General features: G+C 34.9%; 2 protein-coding genes and 1 long non-coding RNA gene across 3 annotated transcripts; 1 reads left to right on the forward strand and 2 right to left on the reverse strand.

Annotated features, from left to right (window-relative positions):
• Positions 1-1,777: 1,777 nt before the first annotated feature.
• Positions 1,778-4,761, reverse strand: LOC103860551 (agamous-like MADS-box protein AGL8 homolog). The gene is made up of 8 exons (XM_009138164.3): positions 4,462-4,761; positions 3,485-3,563; positions 3,337-3,401; positions 2,813-2,912; positions 2,692-2,733; positions 2,581-2,622; positions 2,153-2,256; positions 1,778-2,039 (listed from the first exon to the last, which is right to left on the reverse strand). The coding sequence occupies exons 1-8, from the start codon at positions 4,644-4,646 to the stop codon at positions 1,931-1,933; spliced, it is 726 nt and encodes a 241-aa protein (XP_009136412.2). The 5' UTR covers positions 4,647-4,761; the 3' UTR covers positions 1,778-1,930.
• Positions 4,762-11,987: 7,226 nt separating this feature from the next.
• Positions 11,988-14,548, reverse strand: LOC103860552 (protein COBRA). The gene is made up of 7 exons (XM_009138165.3): positions 14,261-14,548; positions 13,778-13,857; positions 13,558-13,684; positions 13,148-13,477; positions 12,919-13,078; positions 12,548-12,831; positions 11,988-12,459 (listed from the first exon to the last, which is right to left on the reverse strand). The coding sequence occupies exons 1-7, from the start codon at positions 14,361-14,363 to the stop codon at positions 12,170-12,172; spliced, it is 1,374 nt and encodes a 457-aa protein (XP_009136413.2). The 5' UTR covers positions 14,364-14,548; the 3' UTR covers positions 11,988-12,169.
• On the forward strand, positions 13,770-14,235 carry LOC117132452. Its single transcript, XR_004456019.1, has 2 exons — positions 13,770-13,933; positions 13,978-14,235. It is a non-coding gene; the product is annotated as an uncharacterized LOC117132452 (long non-coding RNA).
• Positions 14,549-14,952: the final 404 nt, after the last annotated feature.

The raw sequence follows: 14,952 nt of genomic DNA on the forward strand, positions 1-14,952 counted from the left end.
GGATATCCTATCACCCTGAAGCATGCTGAAGCCTCTTGTCCCTTGCGTCCGCAGACCGTGCATTGACGAGACCAATCACGGTTTCCTGGCCCAGTTCGAGGTTGAAAACCTTCAATACCACTTTGTCTTGAGACCTCTCTAGTCTGGACTGTGGGAGTATTAGGAGGATAACGAGATTGATGTGCCTGTGAAGCAAAGCTCATGATCGCTGCTTCCTGATTGACTGCAGCTCGGATTATCTCGTTCTGAAGAACAGTTTGATATACACTGTCGAGGTCAGGAAGAGGTGAGATAGCGCAGATTTGAGACCTAATAACTCCATGAACAGAGTCATCAAGACCTGCTAAGAAGTCATGAACACGTAATGTTTCTGCTTCTTTTTCATGTGATGTGTTAAGGTCACAAGTACACTTTCCACATTCACAACGTTTTGTGTTTAGACATTCTGCAATACCATCCCATACTTTCGTCAATCTGCCAAAATATTCATCCACCGTCGACCCATTCTGTTTACAAGTTGCAAGAGAGTTGCGTAGTTGTTGAAGACGAGCACCACTCTTGATGGAGAAGCGCTTCTTTATAATATCCCATAGGTCCTTAGCCACTTCGCGAGTCGAGATAGTTGAACGAAGCTTGGGATCGATGGTTTGTTTAATCCAACCAACAAGGAGGTGATTGTTGGCTGTCCAATCTTCAAGATATGTAGAGTCCGCCGCCGGTTTTGGTATAGTGCCGTCGAGGAAGCCGAACTTTTTACGTGAACTGACGGCCATTCGGAAATTGATAGCCCACTCCTCATAGTTATTTCCGTTGAGAAGAGGATGAGAGATCACAGCTCCTGGATTGTCTCCGGAGGTTAGGTCATACGGAGAAATAGTCTTCCGCTTAGGTACATCAGCGTTGGGCGCCATATCAAAGTTTCTCAATAGAAAAAAAAAAAAAAAAAAAAAGAGGCCGAGAGGCTTTCTATGAAGTTGATTAGGGATGCTCTGTTTTTGTCGAGAAAAACAGAGTAGGTAGTAAACAAGAGCCGAGAGGCTTGGAAAAAATAAATTTAGGTTTTAGATCGCTTGCTCTGATACCATGACAAGTTTAGATCTTCATAATGTTCAACTTGTATTACCTCGACCATAAGGCCATATATTTATACATATCAAGAATCTTAACCTAATGAGATAAAGCAAGACTATACACCCGTATCTTTCCAAATAGGAAATATTACATATTCCCAATAGTAGATCTCTCTCTGGCGGAGACCTTAGATTGATCTTCGGAATTTTAGGGTGGAGGAATTGCGCCCTTTCCCATTCCCGTGCTGTTTTGATAGCTCTAGTTAGAGTTTCCCATTCCAGTGACAATCTACAATCTTATGGTTTCATAAGTAAATAGAAAATAAGACATTAAATTAATAAATTATATTAAAGGGTAATTCAATTTACCATTCTTTTTAAAATTTAATATATATATATATATATGCGAATGCTAGATTTTCCTTTTCTCCAAAATCATAATAAACATTTGAGCCACGCGGTACCTTACCGTGACAACTTTAAAGCGCCCCTCCAGAATGAGCAGATCTACAATAAGAGTAAATTCATAAACCTAGTGAGCACATTTACAAATTATAGAATATTGATATAGTATTGCTTTCGCGCATTTATGCCACAGTAAAAGAAAAAGGCATCATCATTCATCAGAAATCATCACAAAGATATGAATCTTTGTTCTTGAGACGGAGGGAATCTTTGTGAATAGTGATAGCGTACGTACGTCGACATTGTAATTACACCATTAGATATAAAATTTTATCTGACTAGTTAAAAGTTAAAATATATCGGCTCAGTACGTAAATCCAGAAAAAATACTGATATACATACATATATATTATGAGAATATTAAACATAAATTGTCTTATCATATAGAGATAATTCTACTCATTCGTTGCAAGGCGTAACATCCAAGCCGGAAGAAGAGAGTTTGGTTCCGCCAGTGATGATGCACCGCCGTCGTCTCCCCCAACTCTCCCCACAAAGCCATCTCTGCCAATTTAATAACTAATTAGTCAGAATCATTCATAGCTAGATATGTACATTACACAATGAATCAAACTCTATAAATCTAATTTGAAATACTACGGAAAGAGAGACGATACCTGGAGGAGGTTAAGCAGTATTGGGGCTGAAGAATTGAAGAATTGTTGGAGCATTGGATTAGTTGTCCTTCTTGCTGAACCGTGTTCTTCTCCCTCTCCTTAATCTATCATATCATAACTTTTTATCATTGTTAATACTATACAGATGCACGAATTGTATGTTCTGTTATATAAAAATATAGTAATTTTATATAATATAAAATAACAACTTTAATTTTTTTCAAATAAACTATACATTTAGTTAAATAAAACTATCAAGGTTCCAAAACTAGGTCAATTAATCGATTAAACTATAAAAATGGGACTGATTAGTTGCAAAGTGAATTTTTGGTGAGATGACATACTTGTATAATTCACTTTGCAACTGATCATCCCATTTTTAATACAAATATAACCACTAAATACATTAAAAAGAATTTTGTATTAACCTTTTTGAGAAGCGCATTGTTGTGATCTTGCAAGGCCTTATCCTGATGAAATCAAATAAAACAAGTAAGCGTAGATCTAAAATGATTATCTGCTTGATTGCGACACTATACCTTCTTCTGGAGCGCCGATATGGATTCGAACATAGCTTGGTTCTGCAAATATTACAAATTTATTAAAAAGGCCATCACAAATTTCAACTCCAATTCATATGAATGTACGTTCTCATATTACCTTTCTTGACCTAATGCTCTTGATAGCAGCATGGAGCTGATGCTCCAAGCTTTGGAGCTCCTTTAAGCTCAAAGAATCAAGATCTTCCCCCATAAAGTTCCTGCACATTTTCATTTTTGCAACTTCTTGTTATATAATGGGTTCCTTGCTACATATGTGATATTACGCGTAGGTATTACGTTCAAATTTCCTTACAGAAAATGAACAATGTGAGGATCCAAGACACAAATAGTAAGTTCCTTGATTACCATATATTAATAAAAGATTTTGAAGATGACGAGATTTTAAGTCGAGAAGTACTTGTTATTATAAGTTGTGAGAAATAAGTCCTTATAAATCACATAATGGGTTCCCTCTTTAAGCTGTGTTATGTCTTAGTATTTTTAACGATAGGTGCTAGAACCAAAGTCTAGTTCAGTTAAAACAACTCTTGTATATATACGTTCAATTGCTAGTTGACAAGCACACAGATTATGAAGGAATCTTAATTTGGCATTATGCACTAGAAGATAATATTATTATACCTTTTGTTCTTCTCGAGTACCTCAACTCTTGCCTTGAGCTTAGCATGTTCTAGAACCCAATTTTCCTACATCATTAGTATAAGATAGAAGTATGACTTAATTATGAACATAAACGAAGCTAGAAGTAAAACCAAATCTTAAAACTTACACTCTGTGAAATGTCTCGGCCTACAAGTTGTTTGTCTGAATACAAATAGCGATCGTAGCGTTCAAGTATCCTTTCCATGCTAGATTTCAGAAAATTCAAAAGAAACAAAAGTTTACTTAATTAATTTGATCCATACATATAAATCAGATTATAATTTCAAACGTTGTAATTTGTAACATTAATTTGTTACAAAGTGTTTAGCCAAAAGTTTACCTTGCTTGATATACTGACAAAAGATCGCTAAAAGTAGAGCACATAAAACAAAAACGTATATAAAACCTGGTTCACGGTGAGTCCACACAACATTATAGAAATTATAGGTGGTACAAATTCAATGTCAAGATTCGAGTACTGCCTTAGTTATCAAAGCAAACGGTAAAATCATTATATATGTATATGATAGTACAAGCAACACATATATAAACACACAAAAGCGCATTTATATCAGTACGAACTTACATATATGTTGAACGTTATGTTATTGTCCATTGGATTATAGCACATCCTTGTAAATGCTTTATTTCTTTGTTTCAAATCAACCTTTCTTTCAAATATATGTCATTAAGTGTTATACATGTTATACACATACATAAGCGTACGTCTCACTGTGAGCACGTGCTTCTATACATGAAAAGAGGCAATCAAATCGTGAGTCTGTGTACTAAGTATCATAATTTTATGCTATTTTCATTCGGGTAAAGCAAGGGAAAATAAATATAAACCAGCTTTTTCATGCGTCCGTATACGTAAAATCCCAAAAAACCCTAATTTCTCGAGCCACTTCTTAGGGAACAAACAAATCTACAGTATATATGCAACACACAGGGATAAGATTTGGATTTAAAGACTGACGACAATCGAGATGGAGACGTACGAATAAGAAAACAAATCTAATTTAAAATCAAGAAAGCAGATATGGATACGATCGATGTGAATATAAATAATATAATATATGGATTATAGATGAGAATAATTACCAAGAGTCGGTGGAATATTCGAAGAGTTTGCCTTTGGAAGAGAAGATGACGAGGGCAACCTCAGCATCGCAAAGAACAGAGATCTCATGAGCTTTCTTGAGCAAACCAGACCTTCTCTTTGAGAAAGTAACTTGCCTATTGATCTTGTTTTCTATCCTCTTCAGCTGAACCCTACCCCTTCCCATGTCTCTCTCTCTCTCTCCTCAAAAGCTCAAGAACAAGAGAGAGAAACGACAACCTTGAAATGTCCAAAGGACCTCTCTCTCTTTCTTTCTTATCTCTCTCTGGGTATCTTTTGTGTTGAATGTGTGATAATTTTTTCATTTATTTATTATTATTTCCGTGGACTTTTGTTGGGTTTCGCGTGAGTCTACAGTGACGTAAGCGTGTGAACAGTGACGTAAGTGATAAAGGTATAAATACGGTGTGTTGATGTTTATACATAGACGATGATATTTGTGGAAACAGAGAGAAAAAGCCACATAGAAAGTGGAAGAGACCAGAGTGGAGATAAAGTTAAGGGCTGTTTGGGAAATAAACCATACGACTTGTTGTCGAGTTCTCATAGGCTCTTTTCTACTGTAATTACAACTTGTTCGTTAGTTTTGTGCCTCCCCTTTGGCTTACGTTGTTTCCGTACCGTACGGAGTTTTAAATGTCATTGCTTTTAAGGTTAAGAACAAATCAGTCAAGAACTCAAATGTTAATGCGTATTAAAGGGAAAAAAATAATTAATTCCTTATAGGTTTGCACAGTAAAACTGTATATGAATTTATATGATATTTTCATGGAGTTATCACACTGTCTCTAATTTTAAGTTGTTTTATATTCGCTCATGTGATAATGAGGATATTTTAAGCATATGGGTTTATGATAAACCGTTTATCCTGTGTTCAAGTATCGAGTTTCTCTTTGTATCATCACAAGTGGAACTAGGCTCAGTTGACCCAACTAAAGTTGAAACATAATTAAACGAAAAATTGAATTTTCTATCGGCTCCCGTTGATCGTTTGGACCAACATGCATATGTACTAGAAGTAATTCTATATTTCTATATATACATATGTATATATACAATTTATCTTTTGACCGAAAAAAGTAGCCTATTTATGGGAAGCGAATCTCGAACGTATGATACTCTCAATATAGGAAAGCTAATTTTAATAATTAGGTCTGATATCAATAAGTCCCATAAGATATGGATAGATGGATTCAGAAAAATGTTGAGATCTTTACTAATTAATCAGTACTCGGTAGTGTTTTGTGGTGGTCGGTCTAATTGTTGTATGATTACAATATAACACTAGCTAGCTATAGTTTTTTTTTTTTTTTTTTTTTTAACAGGAGGTTCAAAGGTGACCTGTAATCCGCACGTGGTTTCCGTTTGCCCAAAGGCCCGTAATCCGCACGTGGTTTCCGATTGCCAACCTTCTAATCCCCCTGGCCCGGAACCAGCCGGCACTAATATCCATTACCCAAGGACCCGACACCAACACCGCGATAACTTTAAACTTGGGGAGGGAGTAAAGCATTCCGTGGCCACATGGGGTATTCGAACCCGGGTCCGTATTGGTGTGTTAATTACTTCAAGACCACTAGCTAGCCCACCACCCTGTGGTTAGCTATAGTTTTTTTTCTTCGTCAAACACTAGGGCTATCTTATAAACAATTAATTTCGTCTTAACGTTCAACTTTTTTTTGGTGGTTATCGAATAGGAAACGTATTCCGATAAGAAGTTCACAAAACAACATTCATGTCGGTCCCATGATTAGAATATGTCTGGCCTCTGCGTGATATACATAAACTGATCAGAATAATGAAAACCATAACTGAGCCGGTGAGATGTATAATTGAATGATATCAAAATTCTGAAAGAATTATAGCTGAGGGAATCACTTGTGATTTTAACTTTACTTCAGACGTTAGTAAGCCTTCACTGAAAAAAAAACCCCTTACTTCAGACGTTTTTGTTGCACATATTAGCATTGGTACGTATTCTATTGTTTGATTAAAGACATTTAAATTTCAGCTACCAAGAAAAAAAGACACTTTAAATTTCTGTCAAGCGTCTTTAGAACAATAAATATATAAAGAACTGCGAACAGGCACTTTTTATTTCAATGTCAAGTTGTCAATGCCTCAATGGTACAGTCTGGAGAGAGAAAGTTATTCTACAATTTTGAAATGTGTGATAAATGAACAATTATATATGAAGTGATTAGCATAGCCTATAAATGAACAAAAAAAAAGGAAAACTTTTGTTTTTGTTAACAATAAAAGAAAAAACTTAAATTGACCTTCTTACTATATAATTCAAATTCCAAATGTAATTTTCAGAATAGTAATTAGCGGAACAAATTGGAACAATAGTGTAATCCACGATTATGAATAGAGAGTGTGCATCGTGTAATTGACAATAGTGAACTTGGAACAATAGTGTAATACTCGCTCAAATCAAATGTACGTAAATTTTTATAGAATAAATAGTATATACTAAAATTGGACCACGTGAACAAAAAGAAATGGACCACAATTGGCTGTTGATGAGCCCTAATCATCTAAATGGATGGGTAGTACCCTAACGTATTCAATTTCTCTGAATCGTTATTAACATAAATTTGGTTCGCTCCTTAGTACCAAATATGTTTGCCCTCTTAGATCAAAACTCTGGATCATTTCTTCTTCTCATACCTTATGTTAAGTCCACATCTCAAGAACGCATATATTATATCGCACGTACGTCTTGTCAAACTTATACCAATATACCGTGGACATAAGCCCATATTTTCCATTAATATTATTTCTATCGAATCATCCTTTCGTGAAATTTGAATTTTAAGACATCCATCGCTAAAAGCTTGTAATTTACGAGCACATGTCAACATATGACTATTTAACATCACGCCTTGTCTTTGTGTAAATGTGTATGTGTGACCACATTCGTACATGATATCTCGTGTGCACATATATGGTATGGTGAAAAATGAACATTTCTGTGCCATTATATATTAATATTCATAGAAGTTTATTTCTTTGTTTTTGCAGAATTGGAAAGTTTGTGAAGCCATTATTATCATATATTTTTCAAGTTGAATTTATCATAAATTCTATTGATATTTAATAATAATAAAATATTATGAGTTTTTGTGTTCATGTTATGAGAGACTCAATTTGAAAATTTTCCAATATATATTTTTTTTTGGTAAATTTTTTCCAATATATATATATACTATGAAGTTATGTTTTAACCAAGCATGATATAAAAATTCTTTTTGAAATGTTATATTTACTTTAGTTTACAAAAAATGTTATATTTACTAGCTTAAATTGTTTAGCACGAAAATGATTTTAACAAAATATATTACTAGAAGAAAGAGGAAATCGTTCACAAAACCTTAAAATGGTTAATGCAAAAATAGATCAACAAATTTTGATAGTGACTTCGCGATAGTCGTTTGGAAATCAGATTGGCATGAGTTGCTAATTGCAAATAGCAGATCGATGCCAAAATTGATAAATTAGATTTTGGATGGCCATGTCGATATAGACACTGTTGCATGGATATCCAAGCAGTTTCGACCAATTGGTAGAAGGGATGTGACGGTGTCTTGCAAGTCTTGAGTTGCGTTGTCGTTTACAAATGTTGCCGTTCAGCTAGTCTACACTAAGTATGTGAATGCATTATGCATAGACATACAAATAACAATTGGTTACTAGACTTTTTCATTTTAAAAACATACAAATTGTTAAATAGAAATAGTTATTCTACTTTATCTGACTACGTGTTCTTGTATGATTATTTCGTTCTAATCTTTATTTTAATAAATGTTTATGCGTTTATTTAAAAAGTAAAGGTTATATATTAAAAATTTTGTTTTCTAATTTGTCCAAAAGGAAACATCATCCATTCCTCGAAGTTAAATTATAGGAGTCAAAATTTGACACGTAATACTAATAAGAATCTAGTGAACTTTTAAACCAATCGAAAGGGATGATTACGAAGAACAACAACCACATCAACTCTCTCTTTTTTTCCAGAACGACAAAAGTACTTTGATTTGTCACTCGACAAAACCAAATGAGACATCCATGTGGAGCTTATTGAATTATTGTCCTAGACTCTTGGGAAGGCACAAAAACTAAAATTTAATTGAGATTATCAGATAACCACGCCAAAAATAAAAAAAGGAAAAGGTAGGAGGAAATCACTCCTTTCTTTTCAAGTTTTTCATATGTTTCGTACGTAACATTCTTTTTGATATTTTTTTCTTTCAATTTAAAACTGTCAAATAAATAATATTAAGATGAGTTATACAATTCTGAAAAAGAGTTTCATAAGCATCTTACTTAAATATTTAAAACTCTACAAAACCGACGGGATGAGGTAGCTCACTTGGTAAGGACCCTGGGGGCCAATTGTCATGCTCACGGGTTCGACGCCAGGCGGAGGCGAACTGCCCATTCTGTCACCAAATACGGTACTGGGTGTTGGGCCTTGTCCCCAGCCCAGGTAAAACCCTCCCGAGTGAAATGGACCGCTGCCTAACCGGGCCCAGGGGAATGATCCACGTAAGTGGAGAACCCCTGGATTATCAAAAAAAAAAAAAAAACTCTACAAAACCTCTAATTAAAATCAATGTGCAAATGCATAATACTATCAAACTGAAGTTTAGAATAAATAGGTTATACAGTATGTCTATGGAATAGCAATATGTTTTTTCTTAAACACAAATTCATTAATTAAAATCTAAAATGTTTCAGCTACTACAACTGGACGTATGCTCGACTGTAAAATAAACAACAATAACAATAGTACAATAAAACATGGGATAGAAGTGTTAAAATTAAAGGAAAGATTTGCTCAAAGTCAAATGACCCGCAAATAATCTTCACTTGAATCCTAGAAATGACAGTTCAAAAGAGCTTCAAATAGTCTGAAACGACATTGAAATACCCTAGTGAAAGAGATTCGGAGGAGTTCAATACTATCTTCAACACCGGATATGATTCACCTCTCACAGAGAGGGAAGATGTGGGAGAGTATCTCTCAACCGCAAGGTCAGCAGTAACCTCAACAAAACTCACCGAAGAGCCTAGATGAATCTCAAACGACGGTGAGGCAGACAGTGAAGCATAGGTATCAATAGTATCAAAAGGCCTTAATTGCCTAGGTTTGACATTGAAACGTGCACTATCAGCTCTAAATACCGCAATGCTTATCCAAGAGACTAGGTGAATCTCAAACTCTAGCTTCACTTTCAGAGAAGCACTTAAAACAATGGAGTTTGGTGACGAAGCATACAGTTTAATCGGGTCAGAAGCTCGGAACTTGACATTAATATGTTAAAGTACAACAAATGTTCTTAAACATAATAAATTCGTTTAATCCGTAATTGATAATCATATGTTATTGGTTACTATAAATGTACATAAACTAAAATTTTCGGAATAGTTATTGGTTTATATATTTTAATTGATTTAGAAATCCATGTAAATTATGCAGATTTTTAAATTCTCTCGAATTAGTATTTACAAATCCGGAGGTTTTCCCTCGGATTTGAGTCTTTGTATTTTTAACAAAAAATCCATACAAATCCATTCAAATCCTTTTGAAATCAAATCTATTAGTAAATCCGTATGATTGAATAACACTTGATTTAGATTAGAATTTATAAATCATTAAACCAATACCACATGATTTCAATACGGATTTTAAAATCATAGAACCAATAACACTAGATTTAGTTTAGATTTACAAATCCATTAAAATACATTAACCAATAACCCCCACTAAATCTTCTTATGTTTCATATAAGTGTCGTTGTAGATTTAAAATTTTATTTAAATATAAGTTTCATCTATTTTTAACTCATTAACTAACAAAATAAAATAAATATTAATTATAATGTATAATAGAAAATTCAATAATATATTAATATGTGTGAAAATCTTTAAACTACATATATAACATTGGCATTTTAGGGTTTGAGCCTTATCACTTCACTTGTGTGATGTTCATTTTGAGAAATAAGTCGACGAATCCCAGTTTTTTTTTCCTTCATTAAAAACAATCATCTCACTAGAAACACACACACGACTATATCGATTGAACTAATTCTATAATAATGTACACTTTAATAATCTAAACTTTTACACTTTAATTTCTTTGTTTGCTTTTAAGGAGAGTTGGCGATTTTAGGGTTTATGTGCAAATATGGAGTCGACAGCGCACACAAACTTTTCTAAAGCAACCTCTCACTTTGTCTTATTTTGGATGAGATTCTGCCACAAAACTAATCAAAGAGCCCCATTTACACGAGTCCATTATCTCTTCCTGTTTGTTTTTTTCTTCTTTAATGATATTGATACCCAATAGATTCTTGAATTCAATAATTGTCTTTTGAAAGTTACAACTACGAAGTTAAAAAAAAAAGATTTGATTGAATTTATTTCATTTCAAACAATAATTTCAATGTCAAGAGGGATGTAATAGACTTTTTTTGGGGTCAAACTACGATTTCATTGCTAAAATAAAAGGTTTATCCCCCGCTAGCAGGGGAGGAGTTTACAACAACGAGCTCTGACTTTGCCACTAAGTCAGCCTCCACATTACATAAACGAAAAATGTGATAAAATGAGCAGGCTCTCAATCGGTTGCTAAAATAGTAGATATCCGTGAGGATGGTGTTCAAGTCCCTTCGTGATCCTTTGTTGGTAATGAGCGGATGTAATAGACTACTAACTGCTCTGGCAGCGGGCAATGTTTTTTTGTTGTCTCTTACAACTTACAAGCACCAAAATCCTAACCAATTCGCTTTATGACATTGATCAAAGATTGCTAAGTCGTTCTGTAGCTTCTTTAGATTTTGTTTGTATTGTATATATACTCCTTCAATTTTTATATGTATATATATGTACTAAAATGTAAATATGACAGATTGTGATTAAGTGTCAAAGAAATTAGTCAAATTACTATGTAAATAAGATATAAAAAATGGAAACATAAACATCTACAATTTTTCAAACGAAAACTTCATTTATCCAGTAAATTTCAACATCATGTCTGCAAGCTGATCCTGATTTAACATGCTTGAGCCCCATTTCTTCGCAACATGATTACCCGTTATCTTTTGAGTTCGTTTAAGGAGGTAAATGGGCATAAAAGAGGCCCACTAAGAACTTTTTTGTTAGCAAATATCCCCGAAAGGATCAGACCCCTATAGTATAAGACTGACAATTCTCCTTCTATTAAAGTAAATATTCAATTTTGATGGGTTTTTTTTTGAATTTTTTTTTATGGTTTTTAAGAGATGTTAACCAAACAAAAAAAAATATGATTTAGGTTTCGACTTAGAAACAACAATATATAAATATGATTTAGTTATAAACCAGTCAAACAGAAAAACCATCACTTTATCAATGCATCATAGTAGCATAAACTATACATCATAAAAATAGAGAAAATGTAAATCTGACATTATTATCTTTTCTTTTTAACTTACGAAATAAAATAACAAATAGAAGAAAAATAACGAAGTTGAAACCTATATATAAATAAAAGTATCAAGAGATTCTATATTTTTTTTGGGAAACAAAAGAATTACATAAATAAGGTTTATACCAGTCCACCGAACAATCAAACCAGCCGCCCTCTAACCGTAACCGAACCGGACACAGGATGGTTCGTCAGTGGCAAAACTTTCAAATTTACGCGGAAAATAAGAAAAAGACAAGAAGAACAGGGAGGAGCACGGCGGAGAAGACAGAGAACTCTGTCCGGAAACCACCGTTGGGAAGAAAAGGGTAAGCGTCAGGAGGAGGCATGACGCAGTTGTCTCCGTTAAAGTAGATCCTACGAGGAAAAGCCCATCCTTTCTCGAACGTGAAGGTTGATTGATCTTTACGGAACAAAATCTCCGACTGCACATTCCCAAGAGGCCCTGCTTCTGACAAGAAGTCGTTGTAGAACTTCATTCCCCACAGCATCGCCGTATCGTCTGCAAATAAATAAAAAAAAGAATCAATCTTTATGATCCACACCACAGAAGATAGAATCATAGAATCAGTGGATGTGTGTGTGTTTACTTAATCCAGCGTAAGGAGAGAGAGATTTGTAGTTGAAGCTGAAGATCTGAGTGATGTTGTCGAGGTTAGGATGCTGAGCAACCATGTTCCACTGCGAGTAGTTTAAACGGTAGTTGAAGTTTGTGATTGTGATCTTCACTCGCCAATACTCTTTGTAGTTCTGCTTCACGTGCCAATGCACTCGGATGGGACACAAGTGTCTCGTGCATTGCACCAACGGCGGTAAGATCGTTCCTTTCTTGGTCGGTGGTGAGACAACAGACGCCAAGTGAGGTGTGTCCGGGCTGCAATGTCACAAAGTTTAAGACTTTGTTGTTTTAAAAAAAAAAAACTGAAACCAAAAAGAAACAAAGGTTGAGACTATGACTCACTCGAGACAGGCGCCAGATTCTGTTTTGTTGTTTTGGCATCCGCAAGCGCAAGTTGGACATCCGACAATGGTCTCGTTGTAAAAAGAAGACAAAGAAACGCAGCAGGTTGGGGTTCTTTGAGCAAGGAACTGCGAGTATGTGCACGTAATGTTCCATGTCACTGCAATGATTGAAAACTGTTAGAACGAAGACAAATGCTACAATATAAAAACGTATTCTTGATTCTTACTCATGGCCTGAGTGGTTCTGCGAGTGTCCGGGGTGACAAACTGGGTTGGTCTCACAATCTTAGCAGGGCCGCAAGTGTAGCCTGGACCAGGGCCCATGAGAGTGAAGTTTCTCGGCACGCGGACGGTTTTGTTCGTGGTTCCAGCAGCGCCAACGCTGATCTGGAAGGAGCTAGCTGCAGTGCCAGGGTCTTGAACCCATGAGTTGAGGACACCGCCTTTGCAGCAGTTTGCAATCTGCTGGTTGTAAGGAGTCCCCGGGAGCAAATCTACAACCGTTGGATCTTTCTTACAACAATGCGGTAAGTTTCCTTTGTACTTTGAACAGTCACCTGTTTAAAACATTGAAACATATAAAATAAAACTCCCAATAACTCGTAATCAGACCATATAGATTAGTGCTCTAGTTGACCTTGTTCGGTTGTTTGTGCTCCGACCATACTCCATATAACTTCCTTCTTAGCCCACTTCCAGCCTAATGTCCATCCTGGAGATGGAATGTGTCTGTACTTCTGGAAGTTGAACATGGTAACCACGGCCTAGATCACAAACAAATAAACAATTTTAGCAATTAAAACCGATAAAATTAAACAAGTTATTTATGTGTTTTTTTTCTAGTTGTTAAAACTTACAACATAGCCATCAGGAGTCCAGCTCATGACATCCCATTTCATTGTAATGTTGCCTTCTGGATCTAGCGCATCATATGCTTCTGCCAAAACGGTTTTACCAATTATATAAAACAAAAGGTTAGAACTTTGTTTCTACTTCTCCAACTTTGCTAGCATGTTTAGAACTCATAACTATTGGTTTGTATAAAAGCCAGAAACAGACCAAACTGTCCGCATAACTAAAAGTATGCATCAAGTTCTGTACTTCTCGGAAAGTTTCTATTTTTGGATCTTGAAAAGCATAGAACATACAACATTACTAAAAACATAGGAAGCACTAATATGTAAACTGAAGTCACAGTTTTAGGATCTGAGATTTGCAAAAGAATTTTGTTTCAGTAATTGAATAAAGATCTAGCATTGCCACCAAGAAGACAATTATGTAACAGAGTATAAAAAAAAAAAAAGAAGCAGATAAATGTAATAAGGAGAGTAAGAAGTCACCTGTGGAAGTAAAGGAAGAGGAAGAAACCAAGAAGACGATCCCTACGGCCAAGAAACTCATCTTGGAGACAATGGAGGTGGATCTGGAGATGAAAGACTCCATTTTTTGTTATTCCTCTGTTGATCAGAGCAACGGAGCTTGTTCCAGATCCCTCTTAGATGGGTCTGGTTAAAATCTTAAAACGAATCAATCTCAGAGTAATAAGCTTTGCTTGAATGTGAAGTGGACTTATAAGAGAGAGCAGCAAGATTTTCAGCTTTGCAAATAGAAGAAGCACTGTTTGGGATCTGGCTGGCTAGTGGCTGTTGTAGTAATTTTTGGGCTGGGGGTACTGATTTGCCCACTCTACCCTTCTATTTTGGAGTAAATGACTTCAAATGATTTCTCCACTTCAAGATTATAAATATATACTACTTTCTTTAAATAAAACCCTTAATCTTGCATATTTCAAATCAAAATTAAAGTCTAACAGCTATAATAAATATAATATATTTTATTTTAAAATTTGGGTAGTATATTCGAGACTGATAACGATTTCTAGTCTAGAAAATAAGGTTGTTTGTATAAAAAGATTCACATGTAAGCAAAAAAAATACAAATTCTGAAGGAATGAAAACATACATATAATTAAGTACAAGTTGACAAAAAAAAATTAAGTAATTTTTTTGAATTACTTTACTCAGAGCTCTAA

Source organism: Brassica rapa, chromosome A03 (assembly GCF_000309985.2).
Source record: "Brassica rapa cultivar Chiifu-401-42 chromosome A03, CAAS_Brap_v3.01, whole genome shotgun sequence".
Lineage (NCBI taxonomy): Eukaryota > Viridiplantae > Streptophyta > Magnoliopsida > Brassicales > Brassicaceae > Brassica > Brassica rapa.